Source organism: Panthera uncia, unplaced genomic scaffold (assembly GCF_023721935.1).
Source record: "Panthera uncia isolate 11264 unplaced genomic scaffold, Puncia_PCG_1.0 HiC_scaffold_1986, whole genome shotgun sequence".
Classification (NCBI taxonomy): domain Eukaryota; kingdom Metazoa; phylum Chordata; class Mammalia; order Carnivora; family Felidae; genus Panthera; species Panthera uncia.
Window position 1 is genome coordinate 1 of NW_026058675.1, and position 20,074 is coordinate 20,074.

The window sequence follows — 20,074 nt, forward strand, 5'->3', positions numbered from 1 at the left end:
TCCAGCTCAGGGGTCAATCGGTGATCACATCTTTTTTTTTTTTTTTTGTAATAACATTTACTTATTTTTGAGAGACAGAGAGAGAGATAGAGCACAAGCAAGGGAGAGGCAGAGAGAGAGGGAGACACAGAATCCGAAGCAGGCTCCAGGCTCCAAGCTGCCAGCACAGAGCCCGACATGGGACTCGAACTCACAGACCGTGAGATCATGACCTGAACCAAAGTCGGACACTTAACCAACTGAGCCACGCAGGCGCCCCGTCGAGCTACAGATTTAAACCATTGGCTTTCATTTTCCTCACTTTCTACTTAAGTCAAGTTTCATTACAATATGGCAGCTTCTGTCTCCTGCTTCCACTCCCACCCCCCTACCCCCACCCCAGTCTGTTCCCCATTCAGCAGCCAGAAAGATCCGGTGAAAATCAGTCAGTTTGGGTCCCTCAGAGTCAAGGCCAAAGTCCTCACCATGGACACAAGACCTAGCTTGACCCACTAAACCCCTCTAACCTCCCCTCTTCCCCCCTCCCCCTTACACTCTCTGCCCCAGCCACACCCCTGTCTTTGCTGTTCCTTTGCTATTCCTGCTCCTGCCTCAGGGCCTTTGCACAAGCTGTTAGAACTCTCTTCCCATGATTTCTGCATAGCTGATTCCCTTGCCTGCATCAGGCCTTTTCTCAAATGTCACCCTCTCAGTGAGGCTCCCCACACCATCCTATTTGAAACTGCACGCACACCCCCTCTACCCTCTGCCCCTTTCCACCTTCATTTTCCTTCATAGCACTTTTCACTCCCTGACCTTCTACTGCCAGTCACTTATAGGACTTCTCTCTCTCTCCCCACTAGAATGCCTGCTCCAGGAGGCCAGGGGTCCTTGTCGGTCTTGTTCCCAGCTGTGTCCCCAGTGGCTTCAACAGGGCCCAGCCCACGGTCTGTGTTCTGTAAATATTTGTTCAGTGAGTTGATGAATTTGCTGCAATGATGTCGAGTGTATTTTTTTTTATTTTTTTTAAAGCTTACTTATTTATTTTGAGGGAGAAAGAGAGAAGGAGGGAGACAGAATGAGCGGGAGAGGGGCAGAGAGAGAGAGAGAGAAAATCCCAAGCAGGCTCCATGCGGTCAGAGTGGAGCCCGACGGCAGGGCTCGATCCCACCAACGGTGAGATCATGACCTGAGCCAAAATCAAGAGCCAGATGCTTAACTGACTGAGCCCCCCCGGGGCACCCTCAAGTGTGTTTTTTAAATAAGGGTATCCAGGGGCGCCTGGATTTAGATGGTCTGTATGAATAGTGGCATCGGTCGTTGGCACACAGTAGTGGCTGGGGAAACTGAGGAAGGGCTCTGTGGCTGGAGATTATGGGAGAAGGGGCAGGGGGGATGGGGCACGTCTTGTCCTGGCTCACTCTGAAGCAGGGACCAGACCATCTCTCTCTCTGATGGGCTGATGGGCTTTCCAGCTTCTCTGAGTCTCTCTCCGCCCACCTGAGCGCCCTAACACAGGCCCCCCTCCGTGTGTCCCCAGGACGACAACCACAGAGAAGCCAGAGGCGCAGCCCAACCACAATGCCGGTAAGCCGGAAGTCCCTCCTCTTCCAAAACTCTCACCCTGTCACTCCTCTCTGCTCAAAGGCCCTCCATGGCTCCCCAGTGTCTGTAGGACAGGCTCAGCCTCCTTAACATGGCTCTCAAGACCCCCATACGCTGGTCCCCACCATCTTTCCTGGCTTCGTCTCCCACATATAACATTCCCAGCCTCAAAAAGAAAACAATAAAAAACAGACTATATATATATATATATATATATATATATAATGCAGACAGGCCAAACATATCATCGCCCTTCAAACACGAGGCTGTTTCCACCAGGCCTCTGCACCTACTCACTCTTGCTTTTGCGTAGCTCTCTCTTCAGTCTCAGACGTCCCCTCCTCCAGGAAGCCCACCTTGACCCACCTCCAGGAGCCCTGGGCTCCGCCACTCACCCTACCCACTCTGGGGACAGACCTGGCTCCCCCACCAGACTGTGAGCCCCAGGAGGGCAGGGCCAGCACTGCCTCGGTCACCGCTGTGTCCCCAGCACCGGGCTGGGCAAGAAGAGGGCTTTGCACAAATGTTGGCCGAACGAATGAATGCCGATAGCAGCCAGCACGGGCCTGTGGGCCACCTGTCAGCCGGTTCCTCCCTTGTCCTCTGCTTCAGGTGACGAGAACATCTACGAAGTGATGCCATCTCCGACCCTCCTGGTGTCCCCCCTCGGTGACCCGGGGTCTGCGAACACCGCCATGGTGAGCCCCGCCCCCTCCCCCCAAAGCCCACCTGGTGCCTCCCCTGGGAGCCCGCTGTGGGGCCCGGCACCTTGTCCCACACAAGTCGCGTGGGAACGCGACTCTCTCTGGGATGCTCCCTGCTCTCGAGCCACCGGGAAAAGAGACCAGAAGGGACCCAACCTGAAGAGCCTTTGTCTCTGGGGCACGGAGGCTGGTGGGGGACTTTATTTTCTCTGCCGCTTGGCTGTAGTTTCTACGCGGAGCAGATACTCCCCTTATTATCGGTGGGAAGGGCTGATAATAAGAAAGAGTGAACTGAACGAGAGCGGCAATTTCAAAAGCTGAAACGGAGAAGCTCAGAAGGGCAGGTGTGGACGGGAGGCCGAGCGCTAAAGGGGTCATGGACGTGCCACCGCCGGTGCCTGTCCTCACAGCAAAGGTCAAAGGTTGGAGGCGCCCGGCTCACCCGTGCTCTTCCCTTGCAGCCCCTGCCCCTGCCCGAGAACCACCACTATCAGGTGCGGAGCTGGGAAGCGGGAGGGGAGGGGAGGACGGCGGGGCGGGAGGGGCCCCCTCACCCACTGTCCACCTGCTCTCAGGGTCCGTAGTTGTACACGGTACAGCCTCCCCCCTCCTGGGGAGGCACTTTCCTCCCTCTTAGAAGGATTCCAAGGCTGTGAGTTTGCACAGGAGGAAATGAAGCCCGGAGAGGCAAGGGCGGTGCCCAGGGTCACACAGCAGGTCGGGGCCTGCGTCAGACCCCACCGCGGGGAACCCGTTCTGGGTCTGGGTCCCAGCCCCTCTCTGTCCCCTCCTGTCCGCCCCTGGATCTCTGTGTCCCCGTGTGTCTGTGTGCATTTCTCTGCGTGTATCTCTCAGCCTCTGCCTGGCTCCCCCCTGACCCTGACCCCCCCACCCGCAACCCCCTTCTCTCCCTCCCCCACCAGGACCTGCTGAACCCCGACCCTGCTCCTTACTGCCAGCTCATGCCAAGGCCCTGAAGGGGTCCCAGGGCCCTGGAAGGGCGACGGCCTCAGCCCTCCCCTGGGACCTGGCGCCCGCAGAAAAGCCGTACCAGAGACCCCACAGGACCAGGCCACCAGGGCCGTGGGGCCAACGAGGTGGACTCCAACGAAGACTTGGGCAGGTGTCCCGGGCGGGGGGCAAGAGATCATGATGGGTCTGAGTATACAACCCACACTCAGTTCTGGTCCTTCCAGCAACCTGGCCTGGGCCACGTGCCTGTGAAAGACAGGCTTTCCTTGTCCCAACCCAAAGTACCCCCCCACACACTGGATACTTGGGGGGGGGGAGATACTTGGGGCTTGGGCCTGCCTCTAGCCAGACCTCACCGGCGCCTACTTGGCCGGGCTTCTGACCGTCAGCTCGCGACGCCCCACCCCTGCTCCCTGGTTGTCCTTGGAGCCCCTCGCCCCTTGGGACAAGGCAGCCCCCCACCACACAGGCCCCCTAGGATAAGGCACATGGCAGGGAGGGCTGGCCTCACGGGCTGTGACCCCAGACGACAGACCTGGTCAGTTACCGGGTAAGACCCCTTCCCTGCCCAGGCAGGGGCAGACCCCGCCCCTCTCCAGACTCCGTCTTTCAGAACCTGTGGCCAATTTCTGCCCATTGCCCCCACCCCCGGCCCGAATCGTACCAAGGACCTCTCAGCCCCCACCCAACCCCAGGCCCCAAATGTGGGCCCAGTCTGTAGCCCCTTAATTTATTCACTCACTCAGCAATAAACAAGCCGCGTGTTATGCACAGTTCTGGATCTTGCAGCTTTGGGAGGGAACAAAACAGACAATCCCTTCTGTTCCCCTAGAGGGGCGCTGTGGCAGGGGAGAGAGTCAAGGAGCGAAGTAACACATGTGGTGTGTTGGATGGTGATGAGGCCACTGGGGAGATAAAGAGAGAAGGGGGGCTGGGAGTATTGAGGGATTGGGATTTTACTTTTTGAGAGAGAGAGAGAGAGCGCGCATGTGCGTGCAAGTGAGGGAGGGGCAGAGGGAGCGAGAGGGACAGAATCCCAGGCAGGCTCCACACTCAGTGTGGTGCCCGACGCAGGGTTCAATCCCAGGACCGTGAGATCATGACCTGAGCTGAAATCAGGATTTGGATGCTCAACCGACTGAGCCACCCAGGCGCCCCGAGGGATCGTGATTTGAAACACAGGAAGGGCAGAGAAGGCTGCTGAGAAGGTGACAATGAGCCAAGACCTAAAGGGGGAGGGAGGGGAAGCCATATAGGGATCTGGAGGGAGAGCATTCCAGGCAAAGAAGCAGCAAGTGCAAAGGCCCTGAGGTAGGACGGTGCCTGGGGAGTTCAAGGGGCAATAAAGAGGCCAGGGTGATGGGAGCAGAGGAAGGAAGAGGGAAAGGGAGGGAGGTGAGTTCAGGGAGATGGGAGCGGTAGAGGGCACAGGACAAATAAAGCATAACGGACGGTCGCTTTTATTTATTTATTTATTTATTTATCCGGGAGCTGAAAAAAGACTGGTAGGCTGATAACGGCCCCTCAAAGTCGTCTGCGTCCTAATGTCCTGTGAATGTTACCTTACATGGCAAAAGGGACTTTGCAGCTATGATCAAGTTAAGGATCCTGGGGGGGCCCCGGGTGGCATCGGTTAAGCTCCAATAACTCGTTTGTGGGGCACCTGGGTGGCCCAGTGTGTTAAGTGGCTGACTCTTGATTTCGGCTCAGCTCACGATCTCACGGTTTGGGAATTCAAGCCCCGCATCGGGCTCTGTGCTGACAGTATGGAGCCTGCTTGGGATACTCTCTCTCTCTTTCTCTGCCTCTCCCTTTCTCTCTCTCTCTCTCTCTCTCAAGCTAAATAAATAAACTTAAAAAAAAAGAAAAGAATTTCAGGGGCGCCTGGGTGGCTCAGTCAGTTGGACACCTGACTCTTGATTTGGGCTCAGGGCATGATCTAGCAGCTTGTGGGTTCGAGCCCCACGTCAGGCTCCGCGCTGACAGTGCAGGGCCTGCTTCGGATCCCCTCTCTCTGCCCCGCCCCTGCTCACGCTCTCACTCTCTCAAAGATAAATAAATTTAAAAAATAAACTTAAAAAGAAAAAAGAATTTCACCAGAAACCTTTAAAAACAATAACTTGTTGCTTCATCAGTGCAACAAACATTTATTGACCACCTGCTGTATGCAGTGGTCGTAGCCCCCGAGGAGACAGCCGAGAACGAAACAGGGGTCCCTGCCGTCAGAGAACTGACAACACGCGGCGTCAAACATAATCTCCGCGGGGGGTGTGACGTCGCGAAGGAGAAAGCTGGGGGGGGGGGGGGGCCGGGGGGGGGGGACACCCGGGTGTCGGGTTTGACCACGGGGGGCAGCGCCCGGGGGGGGGGGGGTGGAGACAGTGCACGTGGGTGCACCCTGCAGCATGGCCGCCCCAGAAATGTCATCTTCTGTCACCGGTTGGGGTGTGAGTTGATCGGGTCCGTCCTAAAGCCGGTTTGCAGGCAGGACCCATGTCAACACAGAACAAGCAGGGGGCAGCAGAGGACCGTGCAGACCCACAGACAAGCTCCCGGGCCGCTTGGAGCCTCTCGCACCCCACCTCCCTGCACCTGTCCTTGGCCTCTGCGCCTTTGTTCCCCCTTCTGGGTGCCCTGAGAATGCACCCAGCTGCCCAGGCCCAAAGCATAGGCGCCTTCTACCCTCAGGGAAGGACAAGCACCAGAACCCGCCTCCTAGGGCCTCCTGAGATTGGTGTCTCTACAGCCCAGCCCTGGGCCAGGACATTTCTCCCCGTCACCTCCTCCCTGGTCTCCTGCCCCCTCCTACCCTCCCCCCCCACAAGACAGCCCAAGGGATCTTTCTGAATCCCAAACTCAGTACTGCCTCTCCCTGCTCAGAACCATCATCCATGGCTCCCCAGTGCCCTTAAAGTCCAAGCTTCTCGCCACAGCCTGCAAATCTCTGGGAGGTCTGGCTCCAGGAGGCCCCTCGGCCTCTCTCAGCACCCCTGACCCTCACCCCCACCCTGAGATCTGCGGTCTACAGTCCACCAGACCGAACTGCTTCTAGGCCCTTCACTTTTGGCTCCCTGTGCTGGGGGCATGCCCGCAGGCACGGCACTCCACCCTGCCTGCCCCACCCCCACTCATCTCCCAGGTCTCAGCTCAGACACCTCTTCCTCCGGGAAGCCCTCCCTGACCCTCCAGCTGGTTCAGCCCCTTCTGAGTTTATCCGCTTCAGCCCTGCCCACTCTGGCTGGTCACCGTCTAGGGACAGACTCGTCTCTCCACTGGACTGTAGGCGCCGGAAGGGCAGGGCCGGGGCCGCCGGGGTCACTGATGGGTCCCGGCACCAGGCAGCAGGACAGGCACGGGGCAAGGGCTCAAGGAACGTATGTGACACACGGGAACGTGTGCGGATCCTCGTTATCTACATATCCGCAGCCTCCACTCATTCATCGACAAATGTTCACCGGGCACCTACCGTCCGCCGAGCTGTGTTGAATGAACCCACCCGGGCTGCAGAGACGAGAAGAGAAACCAGACAAGTGCCTCCTCTCAGGAAGCTTGCTGGCCGGGGGGGGGGCGACATAACATGCCCTTCACGCTGATTAGCTTCATTTTATCCTCACAAGTTTACTCAGGGAGGCGCTGTGACCGTTCCCATTTTACGGATGGGCAAACCGAGGCTAAGGACGTTCAGGTCACACAGGGCGCAAAACGGACCCACCGGAAATAGAACCAGGGTCTTTCTAACATCTGGCTTTCTCCTCTACTCATTCCGGCCCGTGAAGAAGGACCAAACGTAACCCGGGCCGCCTGGATCGGCCCGGCCCGGCCCGGCGGAGGGGATCTGCCTTCCACGAGGCGGCATGCAGAGAGGCCAACGCCGATGGTGGAGTTTCAGGCCCCGGGTCGGGTTTGGAAGAGCCAATGTCCTCGGCTGGGACGAGGAGCCCCTGGGGTCCTTCGCCCTCTCTCTCCACCCGAGCTCTGCCCACCGGGGCTCCCGGCGGACCGCCACTCCCTTCCCCTGAGTCCCGGTCACCACTGCATTCTCAGGGCCGTGGCTCCTCGTTATACCGATGAGGAAGTGACCGTCTGGGGAAGGAAACGGGCTGGCCCATGACCAGGACTGATTATGATTCATGGGGAAAACCCTTCCCTCCCGAGCTCAACCTCTTTGTACGCAAAGGGCATCGCACTCTGAAGACTGGCCGCGGGGGTCGAACCGCCCGTAGGGGTGCAGGCCCCTTCCTGAACCCGGGGGCCCGCGGGGAGCCCGGGAGTTTAGACCCGGGGATCTTCACCTGTGGTGCACGCTGGGATTCTATGGAAGACTTGGAGGAGAGCAGTCCACCGCAGGAGTAGACATTTCAAACGATTGGGCCAGTTCTGCCTCCTGGCACGGGGAAACTTTCCGGGGGCGGCGAAGACGTTCTCCAACTAGATTTGGGGACCGCCGCACCGGGTGAACTTGATGCTATAGAACATCGTACCCCTGGGGCGCCTGGCTGGCTCGGTCGGCGAAGGCGTCCGACTCCGGCTCGGGTCACGATCTCACCGTTGGGGGGTTCGAGCCCCGCGTCAGGCTTTGTGCCCACAGCTCTGGAGCCCGGGGCCTGCTTCGGATTCTGGGTCTCCCCCGCTCTCTGCCCCTCCCCCACTTGTTCTCTCTCTCTCTCTCTCTCTCTCAAAAAATGAACATTAAAAAATGTCCTTAATAAAATAAAATCGTAAAAAAGGAAAGAAAAGTATGCCCCAGGGAAGCTGAGGAAGGGATGATGTTTAGGACAGACAGGAACCCTGAACAATACTGACCGAATATTTGAAGGAAACACTCCGGGGCGAGGGGGGGGTGGGTGGGGGAAGGGGGGCGTGACTGGCAGGAGCTGGGGGATGGGCAGGGAGCCATCGCTCTCCCCTCTACTTTCGAGGAGTGCGTGGAATCTGGAGATGTTCCAGAATAAAAAGTTATTCAATTGTTTTTCCCTGACTCTAAATCCAAATCCGCGCCCCCCTCCCGTATTCCTGATGGATAAAATGCACCCGACTAGCCTATAATGGGTCATCTTGCATCCAAAATCTTACTCCCTATGTCCCCTGCTTCCCGTGTAACCACCTCTTCCCACTGCCCCCTCCCTCCCTCCCTCAGCTCCGGCCACACCAGCCTCCTCACTGTCCTCACCCTTACCAAAGACCTTCTTGCCTCAGGGCCTTTGCACCTGCTGTGCCAACAGCCAAAAGCGCCCTTCCCCCTATGTTCCTTCACAGATCCCACCACGTCCTCCAGCTCCCCGCTCACATGGCCCTCCCTGACCTCCCTGGTCACTCCCTACCCTCTTGCCCTACTTTATTTTTTTATAGCAGTTGTCTGTCCCTGACGTGATATGCCTTATCGGTTTTTCGATTAGCGTTCATCTCCCTCCAATGGGATGAAGCCCAACAAGGAAAGCGATGTTGCCCGTATCCCCAGCGCAGCCTGGCAGATAGTCGGTGCTCGATAAATATTTGTGAAATGATTGAAGGACGAGGAAAAACCCGGGTGAATGAGGTGAGAGGACAGAAGCGGGGGGGTGGGTGTCCAGACAAAGGGCAAAGCCCGTGCTAAAGGGCTGAGGCTCCTCAGATCCACCCGCCGGCCCGCGCCTGCATGGTAGCCCCAGTGCTCTTCCCGGGGGGTGAGGACTTTAGGGGATCTGGGGTCCTTTCTCCCCAAGGACAGCCTCCCCCGGACCAAGCCCAGACCTTGCCAGGCGGGCACAGGAAACCACACCTTGAGGTCAGGTCCCTGAGTAAATATTGCAGCACTCTGGGCCTCCTCTCACCAGATAAGGGGAGGGAAGGGGGTCAGAAACCCACTTTGGCCTCTCGCTGAGGGATTAGCTCCAGCCCCTCAGCTCCAAGGTCTCTGCCAGGGGAAGGAGAGGACAAGGGTCTTGCCACAAGGGGCCCAGGCTAGTTTCCATCTAACAAATACTGATTAGGTCCGCGGTGGGTGGGGTCTCCATGAAGGACAGGGCCCCGGGCCGGCTCCCTAGGGAACTTAGTGACGTGGCTGGTCAGATAAGAGGGCTTGGGGTGGGGGTGGGGGGTGGAAGTGAGCTGACAAGACCGGAGAACCTTGTCCCCAGCCTGCTGTGATAAGACGCACCCATTCCAGCCTCCTGAGCCAATGGCCCTGAGCCTCAGTTTCCCGGTCTGCAAAATAGATCCTCAGCGGGGAGGGAGGGGGCTGCGGGACAAGGTAAGGCCAATGCCGTCAACCTGAATAAGAGCCTCTCTGTAAAACGTACCCACGGTCCGGCCGTTTCCCCCCCTCCCGGGTGTCCGCTTTGGTGCCATCCGGCAGGAAGGATGGGAGCCACGTACACAGGACAAAATGCCCGGGTACCTTTTACTCATAGCTCATCTCGGTTCAGAGAAGTTAGCGGCCCGTGGCCACCATACGGGACACAGCTGGACTACCGCAGTCACCTCCTCAGCCCCTCCCAGCCCCGCCGCCACCCCCTCCACGCCAGTCTGTTACCCACACGCAGCCAGAAGTTTCTACAAACACCTAAGTGTCAAGCCCCCATCCGTTCTCTGCTCAAAGCCCTTCCATGGCTCCAGCGTCAGAGCAAAAGCCAAAATCCGCCGGCGGCCCGTGAGGCCTGCCAGATCCGCCCCTGTTCCTTCAGCGGCCCCCTCACTCTTCCTCACGCTCCTGCCTCAGGACCTTGGCACTGCTGTGCCCGCTGCCTGGGATGCTCTTCCCCTGGATTCAGCACGGCTCCCTTATTCAGTCTCTACTCCAGGGTCGCCTCCTACAACGTCTTCTCACTGCCCGACATAAGGCAGCGCCCAGGCCCCCTCCACTCCCTCCCCTGCTTTCTTTTTCCCCATGGCATTATCCCCACCTGATACAAAGCTCTGTGTGGTTGTGTTTATTCACCTACTGATTATCTCGCCAGACAGAAAGAAGGTCAGTTCTCCGAGGCAGGGACTTTTGTCTACTCATGCCCATAACCTCCTGCCTAGCCCGGCGCCTAACACACAGTAGGTGCTCGAGAAACGTCAGCTCTCACTTGAACCGAGGATCCAGGCTCGTGTCCGGGAGCACCAGCGGAGGGGCGGGGAGGTGGGGAATGGGGCGGATCCGGAAAGGCAAGGACAGCAGACGCTGTGAGTGGTCGGGAGCCATGGCAGAGTCTGGACAAAAGCCTGGACCTGTTCCAGTACTTTCAGAGCCACGGCCTCCTCCTGCTCCTCAACCAGATAGCGAATCGCCAGACACCCAGGCCTCCCTGTCATCCGCCCCTGGTGTCCACTTCCACAAGCGCTCTGCGCCCCACCCTGTGCTGTCCGGCAATGGGGACACGGTGGTGACCACAACGACCCAGGTCCTGCCCTCCCAGGACTCACAGTCCAGATGGGGAGACAGGCCCACCCCCCCGACTGTGAGCAGCCAGGGCGGTCAGGGTGCTCTTAACCACCACCCCCCCTTCCGAGAGTCCAGGAGGGCTTTCCGGAGGAGGAGGAGGAGTTGGGCAAGCAATGAAACAGAGCAGAGGGAAGCGGGGATGTGCTGGGCCGGGAGGGCAGAAGGGAGGCGGAATAACCAGAGCACAGAGTTCCCGGGAGGAAGGGATGTCCGAGAGGCCAGTCGAGCCGGCAGGGGCCAGGCCATGCAGGGCCCCACGGGCCAGGCCACGGAGCTGGGCTTTCTCCCCAGGGCGCCGGGGAGTAACGCAGGTTCTGAGCACCATGGAAGGAGGGAGGGCGAGACCAGGGCCAGAAACCTGGGAGGACGTGGGAGGGGGCAGCCAGACAAAGGGCAGGAGGGGTGCCTGGACCAGGGCAGGGGCCCCAGGGAGGGAGAGAAAGGCACACGTGGGAGAGAGATTTAAGAGGCAGGGGCCACAGGATGTGGCGTGCTGGTGGGGAAGCGTCGGGGACAGAGGCCTGGGTCTCTCTGTCCCAGTGACGGGTGGACAGTGTCACCAACCCCTTTGATAAGAGGACGAGGAGCAGAAGCAGGCCTGATGCCAAGGTCGGTCCGGGACAAGGTGAGCGAGCGGCGCCCAGGGACAGCTCGGGGAGGCGTCCTGAATGACTCTGAGACGCGGTCCCAGGGCTCAGGGGAGAGGCCTGGGTCAGGACAGAGAAGGGTGAGGTGAGGCTGCAGGCAGGGGGGGTGGGGTGGGGGGGCGGGGGAGAGAAGGCGCCAGCGCACCCACACCTCTCGCAACCCCCCCCATCAGAGCCCCGCCCTGCAAGGGTAGCTCAGGACACGGTGCCCGAGGAGCAAACTGGGACAGCTGAGCCACAGGGACAGCCCCCTGCCCGGAGGCAGGCCACTGGGGCCCAAGAAGCGCCGGGGACCCAGAAGACATCGAGGTATCAGTAATAACACATCGGTCGACAACACCCTTTCCCCAGATCCCCCCCTCCCGCCCCGCATCGCCAACGTCACCTTTTCAGAGGCAACCTTTCCTGATCCCCTCCCCCACCCCCAACTGAAAAATCGCAAACCCCCCTTCCTGGCTTTATTTTTGCCCCAACCGCACTTATGTCCATCCGACACGGGACGGTTTGTATTGTATTTGTTTACCCCCCAAGGGGGCAGGGAATTTATCTACTTGCGCTTAGAACGGTGCCCGGCAGGCAGGAGATGCCCTTCCAATATTTGTTGAATCAATGAGTGGTTTCTTGGCCTTTTGCCCTGTGCTGGGCATCGTCGCAACCATTTCACGCCAGTTTACTCACTTAATCTTTACAACGGCCCTACGAGGTGGGGACTGTCATTGTTCCCATTTCACAGATGAGGAAACTGAGGCCCGGCGGGGCGGACTCTACAACTTGCTCAGGGTCGTGGAGGCTCAGGGTCCAGCGCCTGCCCTTTTAATAATGGTGACACCAGCCAGACCTCGTGTTGGGGGCCCAGTTCCGCCAGGTGCTGGTTCAAGTCCCGACAGGGAGCGTCACGCTAATTGTGCTCAACAAAACTGAGGAGGGCCTACACCATCCCTGTTTCTTTTCTTCCTAATGTTTACTTATTTTTGAGAGAGACAGACAGAGCATGAGCAGGGGAGGGACGCAGAGAGAGGGAGACGCAGAATCCGAAGCAGGCTCCGGGCTCTGAGCTGAGAGCACGGAGCCCGACGCGGGGCTCGAACTCACCAACCGCGAGATCATGACCCGAGCCGAGGTCGGATGCTCAACCGACCGAGCCACCCAGGCGCCCACCAACCGTGTCTTGCAGAGCAGCTCATGGAGACTCGGCAAGGGACTGCCTCCGGCCCCACTTCGGGGAAGTGCAGAGCCAGGGTCAAAACAGGGCCCTCTCTGGCCCCAGAGGCTCCGCAGACACATCGGACAGACACGGGAAAGAAGGCCTCAGAAGGAAAGACAGAATGCGCACTTCTCACCCTGTGCAGGAAGCCAGTCGGCAGCACGGCCCCAAAGAAAGCACGTAGCCGCCGAGCCTCCTTCCCTCGGGGTGGCTTTGGAGACAGGGCAGGGTTCGAACTCCCTCTCGCTGCAGGAACTTGGGCAAGTCAGAGCCCGTGCCTGGCGCCTCAGTTTCCCCATCTGCAAATGGGGGTTCTAACAGTGCCCACCTCACAGGAAGTCCCCTGAAAAGATACCAGAAGGTCACCCACAGCACAGAGGCTGGAAAACGGCAGTCGCTGCTGATTGGCTTTATTCTTTGGTGACCCCCAAGTTCACCAGGGCCCGGGGTAAGAACTGCCCTAAAATCTTCCCCCACCCTCCTCCTCCCTGGCGACCTGGTTCTCCTCCTGGTACCAAACCCGGGCCCGGGCCCTCGGCACAAGGAGGTTAGGCAGCGCCCCAGGAGGCCTGGCCGGGTCGTGACCCCTGGCCGGTGCCTGCCACACCCGCTCTGGTACCCAAACGGGGCCCCAGATCCTCGGTGACTCGATCCCTCCAAATTCAGGTGATCTCCCCCGGCTCCAAATCACCGAACCCTCCCAGGTCCCGCGCCAGACGGAGCCAGGTCCCAACCAGGAAGGGCCTCGGAGCATCGGGACGCCAACGCCGCCGTCTTCGAGTCTGGGTTGGGGGCGAAAGATGGCGCTGACGGGGTGCAGCTGGCTCTTCCTCAGCGGTGAGCGACAACGGTGCCCCCCACAACCGCAGGCCCCGGGGAGGGGGGGGCCTCGGGGAAGGGCAGGGACCCCGGTCTGGGAGAGGCAAAGTGCAAGCCAGAAGTCCAGCGTGCTGGATAGGGAGGGCCCGGTCTGCTCCTCCAAGAGGCCCCGGCCAGGGCCAGCCACCCAGAGAAGTCTGCAGGGTGGACCTCAGAGATTTTTCTAAGATCGGGGTGTGAGGCTAAAGCAGGGGGGGGGTGGTCACTGACCCACCCTCGCTCGCGTGGCAAACCCTGACTGAGCTACAAAAGCGTGGCCGGGGTGAGCCCTGACCCCCGGCTCTGCCTCTCCCTGAGGACGTGGCTTTGGGCAGTCACCTTCCCTTTCTCAGCCTCAGTTTCCTCATCTGTGAAATGGGCTAAACTCCCAGGGTCGTCCGAAGGTCACAATAAGCAGCGTTCACTAGCATTTACTCTAAATGTTTTCTGGGTGTTAACAGCCACCTTAGAAAGGAGGTCCGCTCAGGACCCCCCTCTTCATAGGCGAGAAACCCGAGGCTCGGAGAGGGGAAGCCGCTGGCTGGGCTCAGCCTGCCAGTGGTGGCAGGGCTGAGTGCTAGACCCAGAGCCCTCACCCCTCGCCAGGATGTGTCAGCCTGGAAAGTACCAGAAACCGGGGCCAGGCGTGCAAGCACTTCTTCCCCAAGAACCCGCCACGGCAGCCCCTTCTGGGCAACCACACACACAATTCAAACCCAAGCAGCCCTGACCAGCTAGTCGGGTTTGGGGCTTATCTCCTGGGTTGGAGGGAAAAGGGTGGAGTCAATTCGTCCCGCCCCTACTTTCTGCTGCGGTCAGACCTGCCGAGGCAGAGGAAGAGCACCGGACTGAGAGTCCGGGCCCAGGGCCTAGACGAGCCAGCCTGATTGTGCAAGCCGGGGTTTGGTGACTCTCACAGCAGGAAAACCCTCTGGGCCCCCAGGAAATCCAAAGTTCTTGCAGGCTGAGCACGTGCTAGGAGCCTGTGCTCAAGGCTTTGGGCCAGACCCCAGGCAGAGCCCATCGAATTCAATCCTCAGTCCCACCGCAGGACTGAGACCCTACACCTGGTTCACACTGATTAGGCGCTTGTGGTATACCAGGGACACGCGTGCCAGGAGATCGCCACGTCTCCTCCTCCACTGAGTGGGGGCAGTGGCCACGGCGGCCTCACCCGCCCCCTCCGGCTCCTCTTCCTCAGCCGCCTTCCTGAGCGCGGGGGCCGAAATCTCTATCACCCCCGAGCCTGCCCAGCCAGCCGAGGGGGACAACGTCACACTGACCGTCCATGGGCTTTCGGGGGAAGTGCTTGCCTACAACTGGTACGCGGGGCCCACGCTCAGCCTGACATACCTGGTGGCCAGCTACATCGTGAGCACGGGCGACGAGACCCCTGGCCCGGCCCACACGGGACGGGAGGCTGTGCGCCCCGACGGCGGCCTGGACATCCGGGGCGCCCTGCCCGGGCACTCGGGCACCTACATCCTGCAGACCCTCAACAGGCAGCTCCAGACAGACGTGGGCTACGGACACATGCAGGTCTATGGTGAGACGCCCCGCCCCCCTCGGCCTCCCCTGTACCACGGCCAGCCTTCCCACGTGCGTCCCGGTCCCTCTGATAAAAATTAAAATGAAAATAAGTTAAAATGGAAAACCGTTAAAAAAAAAAAAAAGACAAAATAACATTAAAATGCTCGCCTCCTTCAGGATGGCTTCCAGGACTGCCGCCTGTCCCATTCTTTGCCCCTCTGGCTGGGGGTTACAGAGACGCCCCCAGGATCCAGCCATGCCCCTTGCCTAGAGCGGGGGTGGCCGGGGGAGCAGGCAGTGCCCGGCCCCCTCCCCCCTCTGTCTCTTGCCCCACAGAGATCCTGGCCCAGCCTGTGGTCACGGCCAACAACACGGCACTGGTCGAGCGCCGAGACACCCTGCGCCTGGCGTGCAGCAGCCCCAGCCCCGCTGAGGTCCGCTGGTTCTTCAACGGCGAAGCCCTGCCCATCGCCATCCGCCTCGGCCAGTCCCCCGACGGCCGGGTACTGACCCGGCATGGCGTCCGCAGAGAGGAGGCGGGAGCCTACCAGTGTGAGGTCTGGAACCCGGTCAGTGTCAGCCGCAGCGAGCCCGTCAACCTGACCGTGTACTGTGAGTCCTCCTGGCCCCGCTAGAGATACCCTGTGCCCAAACCTCATAGATGGGGAAACCGAGGCCAGGAGAGGGTGCCCAAGGGCGCACACAGTGAGTCAGTAGGTGAGCTGGGGCGAGGCACCAAGGATCCCTTTCTAAGGGATGCACTTGACCCATGTCCTAAGGACTAAAAACCACCCTCGAAACGGACCAATCCTTCAGTTTGAAGCAATACACGCAGGGAAGAGACACAGGGCTGGTTGGTTGTGAAATGCAGGTGGGAAGTGAGTGGCGGGTGGGAGGGGAGACCAAAGAAGGAAACACAACCAAAGCATGGAGTCATTCCCAGGGGCAGCAGATATGCAGTGTGGAATCCGGGGGAAATAAATCACAGAGGTACGCAAGGGCCGCCGATGTAGAAACACTTAGAGCCTAGAATCCTACGACCAGAGAATTCTGGATTTAAGAAGCACTGAATTCTAGACTCTGAGAATCCTAGAAACTCTAGAAGCAGAGATTCTTAGAATCTTAGCATCTAATTCTAAAATCTTAGAGGCACCCAATCCTAGAATTTTAGAAACATAGACTTCTAGAATCTTAGAATCCTAGAACCTAGAAGCATTGACTAGAAACATTGACTCTTGGAGCCCTAGAATTCTAGACTCTTAGAATGGCTTATGAGAAACTGATAGACCGATAGTCTAGTCTAGTCGTCGTCTTCTTCTTCTTCTTCATCTTCTTCTTCTCTTTTTTTTAATGGAGCCATAGACTTCAAAAATATCTTGAAATTTTGTCTGGCCCAACATCCTCTTTCTACAGATGAGAAAACAGGTCCCCTGAAAGGGGAAAGTGATTCTCGAGATCCTAGAGCAAGTTAGAGATGTGTGTGGGATCCGAAAAAGCCAGAGCTTTCTCCCTCCGCTAGGCCCACACACTCTCAGAGGCCCAGCATGGTGGAGAGGAAGCCAGGGTGCCCATCTCTACTCCCCTGTCGCTCCCCATCTCTCTCCCTCCTGCCCCCCACAGATGGCCCAGAACGCGTGGCCATCCTCCAAGATTCCACCACCCGCACGGGCTGTACCATCAAACTGGACTTCAACACGTCCCTCACCCTGTGGTGCGTGTCCCAGTCCTGCCCAGAGCCCGAGTATGTGTGGGCCTTCAACGGGCGGGCCCTCAAGAACGGGCAAGACCACCTCAACATCACTAGCATGACGGCGGCCCAGGAGGGCACGTACACGTGTATTGCTAAGAACCCCAAGACCCTGCTTTCCGGATCCGCCTCGGTGGTGGTCAAGCTCTCCGGTGAGTCGCCCCCAGCCTGACCACCACCCCCTCCCCATGGAGGCCCAGTTGGACTATGAAGGTTTGGCCCCTCCACCAACAGTTACCGCACCATGTGCCCAGGAGATCACTGGAGAGTTAAGAGATTCCCAGCCCATTCTTTGGCCAAGTCACAGAGTTGCATATCGGGTGGACCCCCTCTTCATCCGGAGACGGTCCACGCCTTGTCGCCTGGAAAACAAACAATGAATCAGACTCTTCCTTGAGAGTCCTCAGTGTGTACCTGTCCACATCGGGCAGTGGCAGGGCGGGAAAACGTTCAGACGTCCCTTCCTGTGAGTGCCCCTGTTCTAAATTCAGCCGGTCACAGATGCTTTGGGGCTGACCCATTCTCTCCACAAAGACAGGTGAACTTCTGTGCGGCCAACTGGGTTACCCAGTTATCTGGCCCACACACACACGCGCACACACACACACACACACACGGAAAGTCACAGCCGACTGATGGCAAGTGGAAAAACACAGCCAGGGAAGCATTGTCTTGCCTCTGTCCCTAAACAACCTGGGGGCTGGGGGTAATGCAGACACAGCTGGTGTTTTCAGAGCTATCAGGATCCTCAGGGGACACTTTCTCATCCCCTGGGGACGGTGGCTTTGAACACTGAGGCCTCCTTAATTCTGCCTTGGTTCCTTCCCAAGTGGCCACCATGCCCCCAGGGACGGTGGGAACAGTCCTTCCCTCCCTCCCTCCTCCCTCCCTCCTCCTAACAGGCTGGGTCTCATCCAAAGGGTGGATACTCTTTCACCCAAAGCAGAAATGGCATCCCCAAAGGTAAGTGTACCTCCTGCCCCACCCCACCTGGGGCCTTGGTAGCTGGTCTTGGCCAGAGACAGGGAGATGTACCAGATGACCCCAGGTGCCACCCCAAGCCCTGCCTGTGCAGGCCAAGATGGGGGGTGCCCAAGTGTGCAGGTATGTGCAGGGAGTGGGTACAGCACCCCCGAGGGCCTCCCGAACTGTCAGCAACCCCGTGGCAAGTGCCAGGGAGAGACAGAGGAAAGGGAGACTCTATCCTGATCCCCATCTGGGGGAGACTCTGATGTGATGGAGAAGACATGGTCTCTGCTCTTGGAGAGATGATCCTGGAATAGGGAAGCATGACTTCCTTATTCGAGAAAAAGCCAGTCAGAGAGAAGAGGCAATGTCTCACACTCCATGGACTTTAAGCAATGATGGAGGAGACATGACACCCGCCCTCAATGAGCTTCCAGTCAGATGGAGGAGACAGTCAGTTCACACTTGGGGAGACTTTGTATTCTGATGGGAGAGATGTGGTCTTAAGGAGACATGGTCCTTTTTTTTTTTTTTTTTTTTTTTTTGAGAATTCCTAGTCTGATGGGGGAGACATAGTTCCCACCTTTGGGTTACTCCCAATCTGATGGGGGAGTAAAGCCTCCCCCTACTTTCTAGGAATTTCCAGTCTGATGGGGTAGACATACCCCCATCCAGCTTCTGGGGTCCCCAGCCTGATTGGAGAGACCCAGCCCAATAATCTGGAATTTCGAATCTGATGGAAGAGACATGGCCTCCCACCCTCTGGAATCTTTCAATTTGATAAGAGACTATGGCCCCCACATCCTGAGGTCTCTTGGTTTGACAAAAGAGATACAACCTGGGATACACAACTCCCAACTATCTGAGGCGGAGACAGGGCCCCCATGTTCTGAGAATTTCCAGTCTGATAGGGGAGATATGCCCCCCCCCCGCCATATTCTAGAATTTCCAATCTGATAGGGGAGACATGGCCCCTATATTTTGGGAATTTCCAATCTGATGGAGGAGACATGGTTTGACTCTCTAGGGTCTTCTAGTTAAGCGGGAGAGATATCCCCCGAGGGCTGGAAATTCTTAGTCTAATGCGGGAGAGACGGCCCCCACCCTTGGGGTCCCCCAATCTCCTGAGGGAAGACAGAGCTCCCTGGCAGGCATTGTCGGGACACAAAACCCACCTCCACGGCCACACAAGTCAGCTCCTTCCTCTGTCTCCTTCCCCGGGGCCCCCGCACGGGGCGGCACCAGTCGGTTGCGGGGGAGGCAGGGGCGCAGGGGTGGGAGGGGGATATGCCACGCCAGGTGCAGGCCCGGTGACCCCCCCCCCCCCCCCCCCCCCCCACTCTCTCTTCAGCGGCAGCGGTCGTCATGACGATTGTGCCCGTGCCCGCCAGGCCGATGGAGGGCCAGGATGTGACGCTGACCGTCCAGGGCTACCCCAAGGACCTGCTGGTCTACGCCTGGTACCGCGGGCCTGCCTCGGAGCCCGGCCGGCTGCTCAGCCAACTGCCGTCAGGCAACTGGATCGCGGGCCCCGCGCACACAGGCCGGGAGGTGGGCTTCGCAAACTGCTCGCTGCTGGTGCAGAAGCTGAACCTCACGGATGCCGGCCGCTACACCCTCAAGACCGTCACGTTGCAGGGCAAGACCGAGACCCTGGAAGCCGAGCTGCAGGTGGCCCGTGAGTGTGTCTTTTCAAACAGACGCTCCCAAAGCGGGGCTTTGTCTCCTCCAGAGGGGGGAGGGAAGCACGGACGAAGGGTGGATCTGCGTCCCCAACAGACTGAAAGAAGGGGCTCCCTCCCCTCCCTCTGACTTGGGGCTCTCCAAATGGAGTTTTTGGCCTCTTCTGTCAAGCCGACAGCCTAGACTAGGGGTAGATAGGCCTCCTGCATCCAACTGAAGGCTACCAAAGGGGGATTCCACGCCTCCTCTCTCATATAAGAAGTACGCCAGACTGAAGGTCTCAAGAAAGGAGGCACAGTCTGAGCGTAGGGCACCCTTTTTCCTGCAGGCGGGTAGACCTATTGCCTCCGCTACTTTATTGGGAAAGTGGGTTAATGATGGGAGTGTACCTCCCCCATCAGACTGGATGTATAGTACGAGGGTGGATCATAACTCCCTCTTTAGACTGGGAGATCCTAGACAGTTGGCATCATGTCTCGGCCTTTGCATTAGGGTAAGAGTGAGGACAGAATTTCTACCATCAGAGGGGGACATTTTTCTCTCAAAGTGAAATAGGAAAAATCTCCTCCGTTAGGATAGAGGCTTCTAGGTGATGGGAATTTTGTCTCCTCCCTCAGACTGGGAATTCCCAGTGGTCAGGAGCCACGTCTCTTCCATCAGTCCGGGAATTCCCAGATGTTGAAGACCATGTCTTGCCCATCATAGTAGGGACTCCCAGAGTCAGGGACCATGTCTCCTCCATCAGACTGGGAGCTCCCAGAAACAGGGACCAGG

At 58.6% G+C, this 20,074-nt stretch overlaps 1 protein-coding gene across 1 annotated transcript; it reads left to right on the plus strand.

Annotated features, from left to right (window-relative positions):
• Positions 1 to 12,347: 12,347 nt before the first annotated feature.
• On the plus strand, positions 12,348 to 20,068 carry LOC125917546 (carcinoembryonic antigen-related cell adhesion molecule 16). The gene is made up of 6 exons (XM_049623723.1): positions 12,348 to 12,964; positions 13,183 to 13,353; positions 14,576 to 14,920; positions 15,241 to 15,516; positions 16,525 to 16,803; positions 18,969 to 20,068. Exons 2-6 carry the CDS (start codon positions 13,317 to 13,319, stop codon positions 19,427 to 19,429), a joined length of 1,398 nt encoding a protein of 465 aa, XP_049479680.1. The 5' UTR covers positions 12,348 to 12,964; positions 13,183 to 13,316; the 3' UTR covers positions 19,430 to 20,068.
• Positions 20,069 to 20,074: the final 6 nt, after the last annotated feature.

What these genes read in the sequence shown, in the direction of transcription:
- LOC125917546 (XM_049623723.1), top strand. Translation starts at nt 13,317, where the DNA reads ATGGCGCTGACGGGGTGCAGCTGGCTCTTCCTCAGCG. An exon ending in CGGACACATGCAGGTCTATG is followed by an intron (nt 14,921 to 15,240) that starts GTGAGACGCCCC and finishes CTTGCCCCACAG; the next exon opens with AGATCCTGGCCCAGCCTGTG. An exon ending in GGTGGTGGTCAAGCTCTCCG is followed by an intron (nt 16,804 to 18,968) that starts GTGAGTCGCCCC and finishes CTCTCTCTTCAG; the next exon opens with CGGCAGCGGTCGTCATGACG.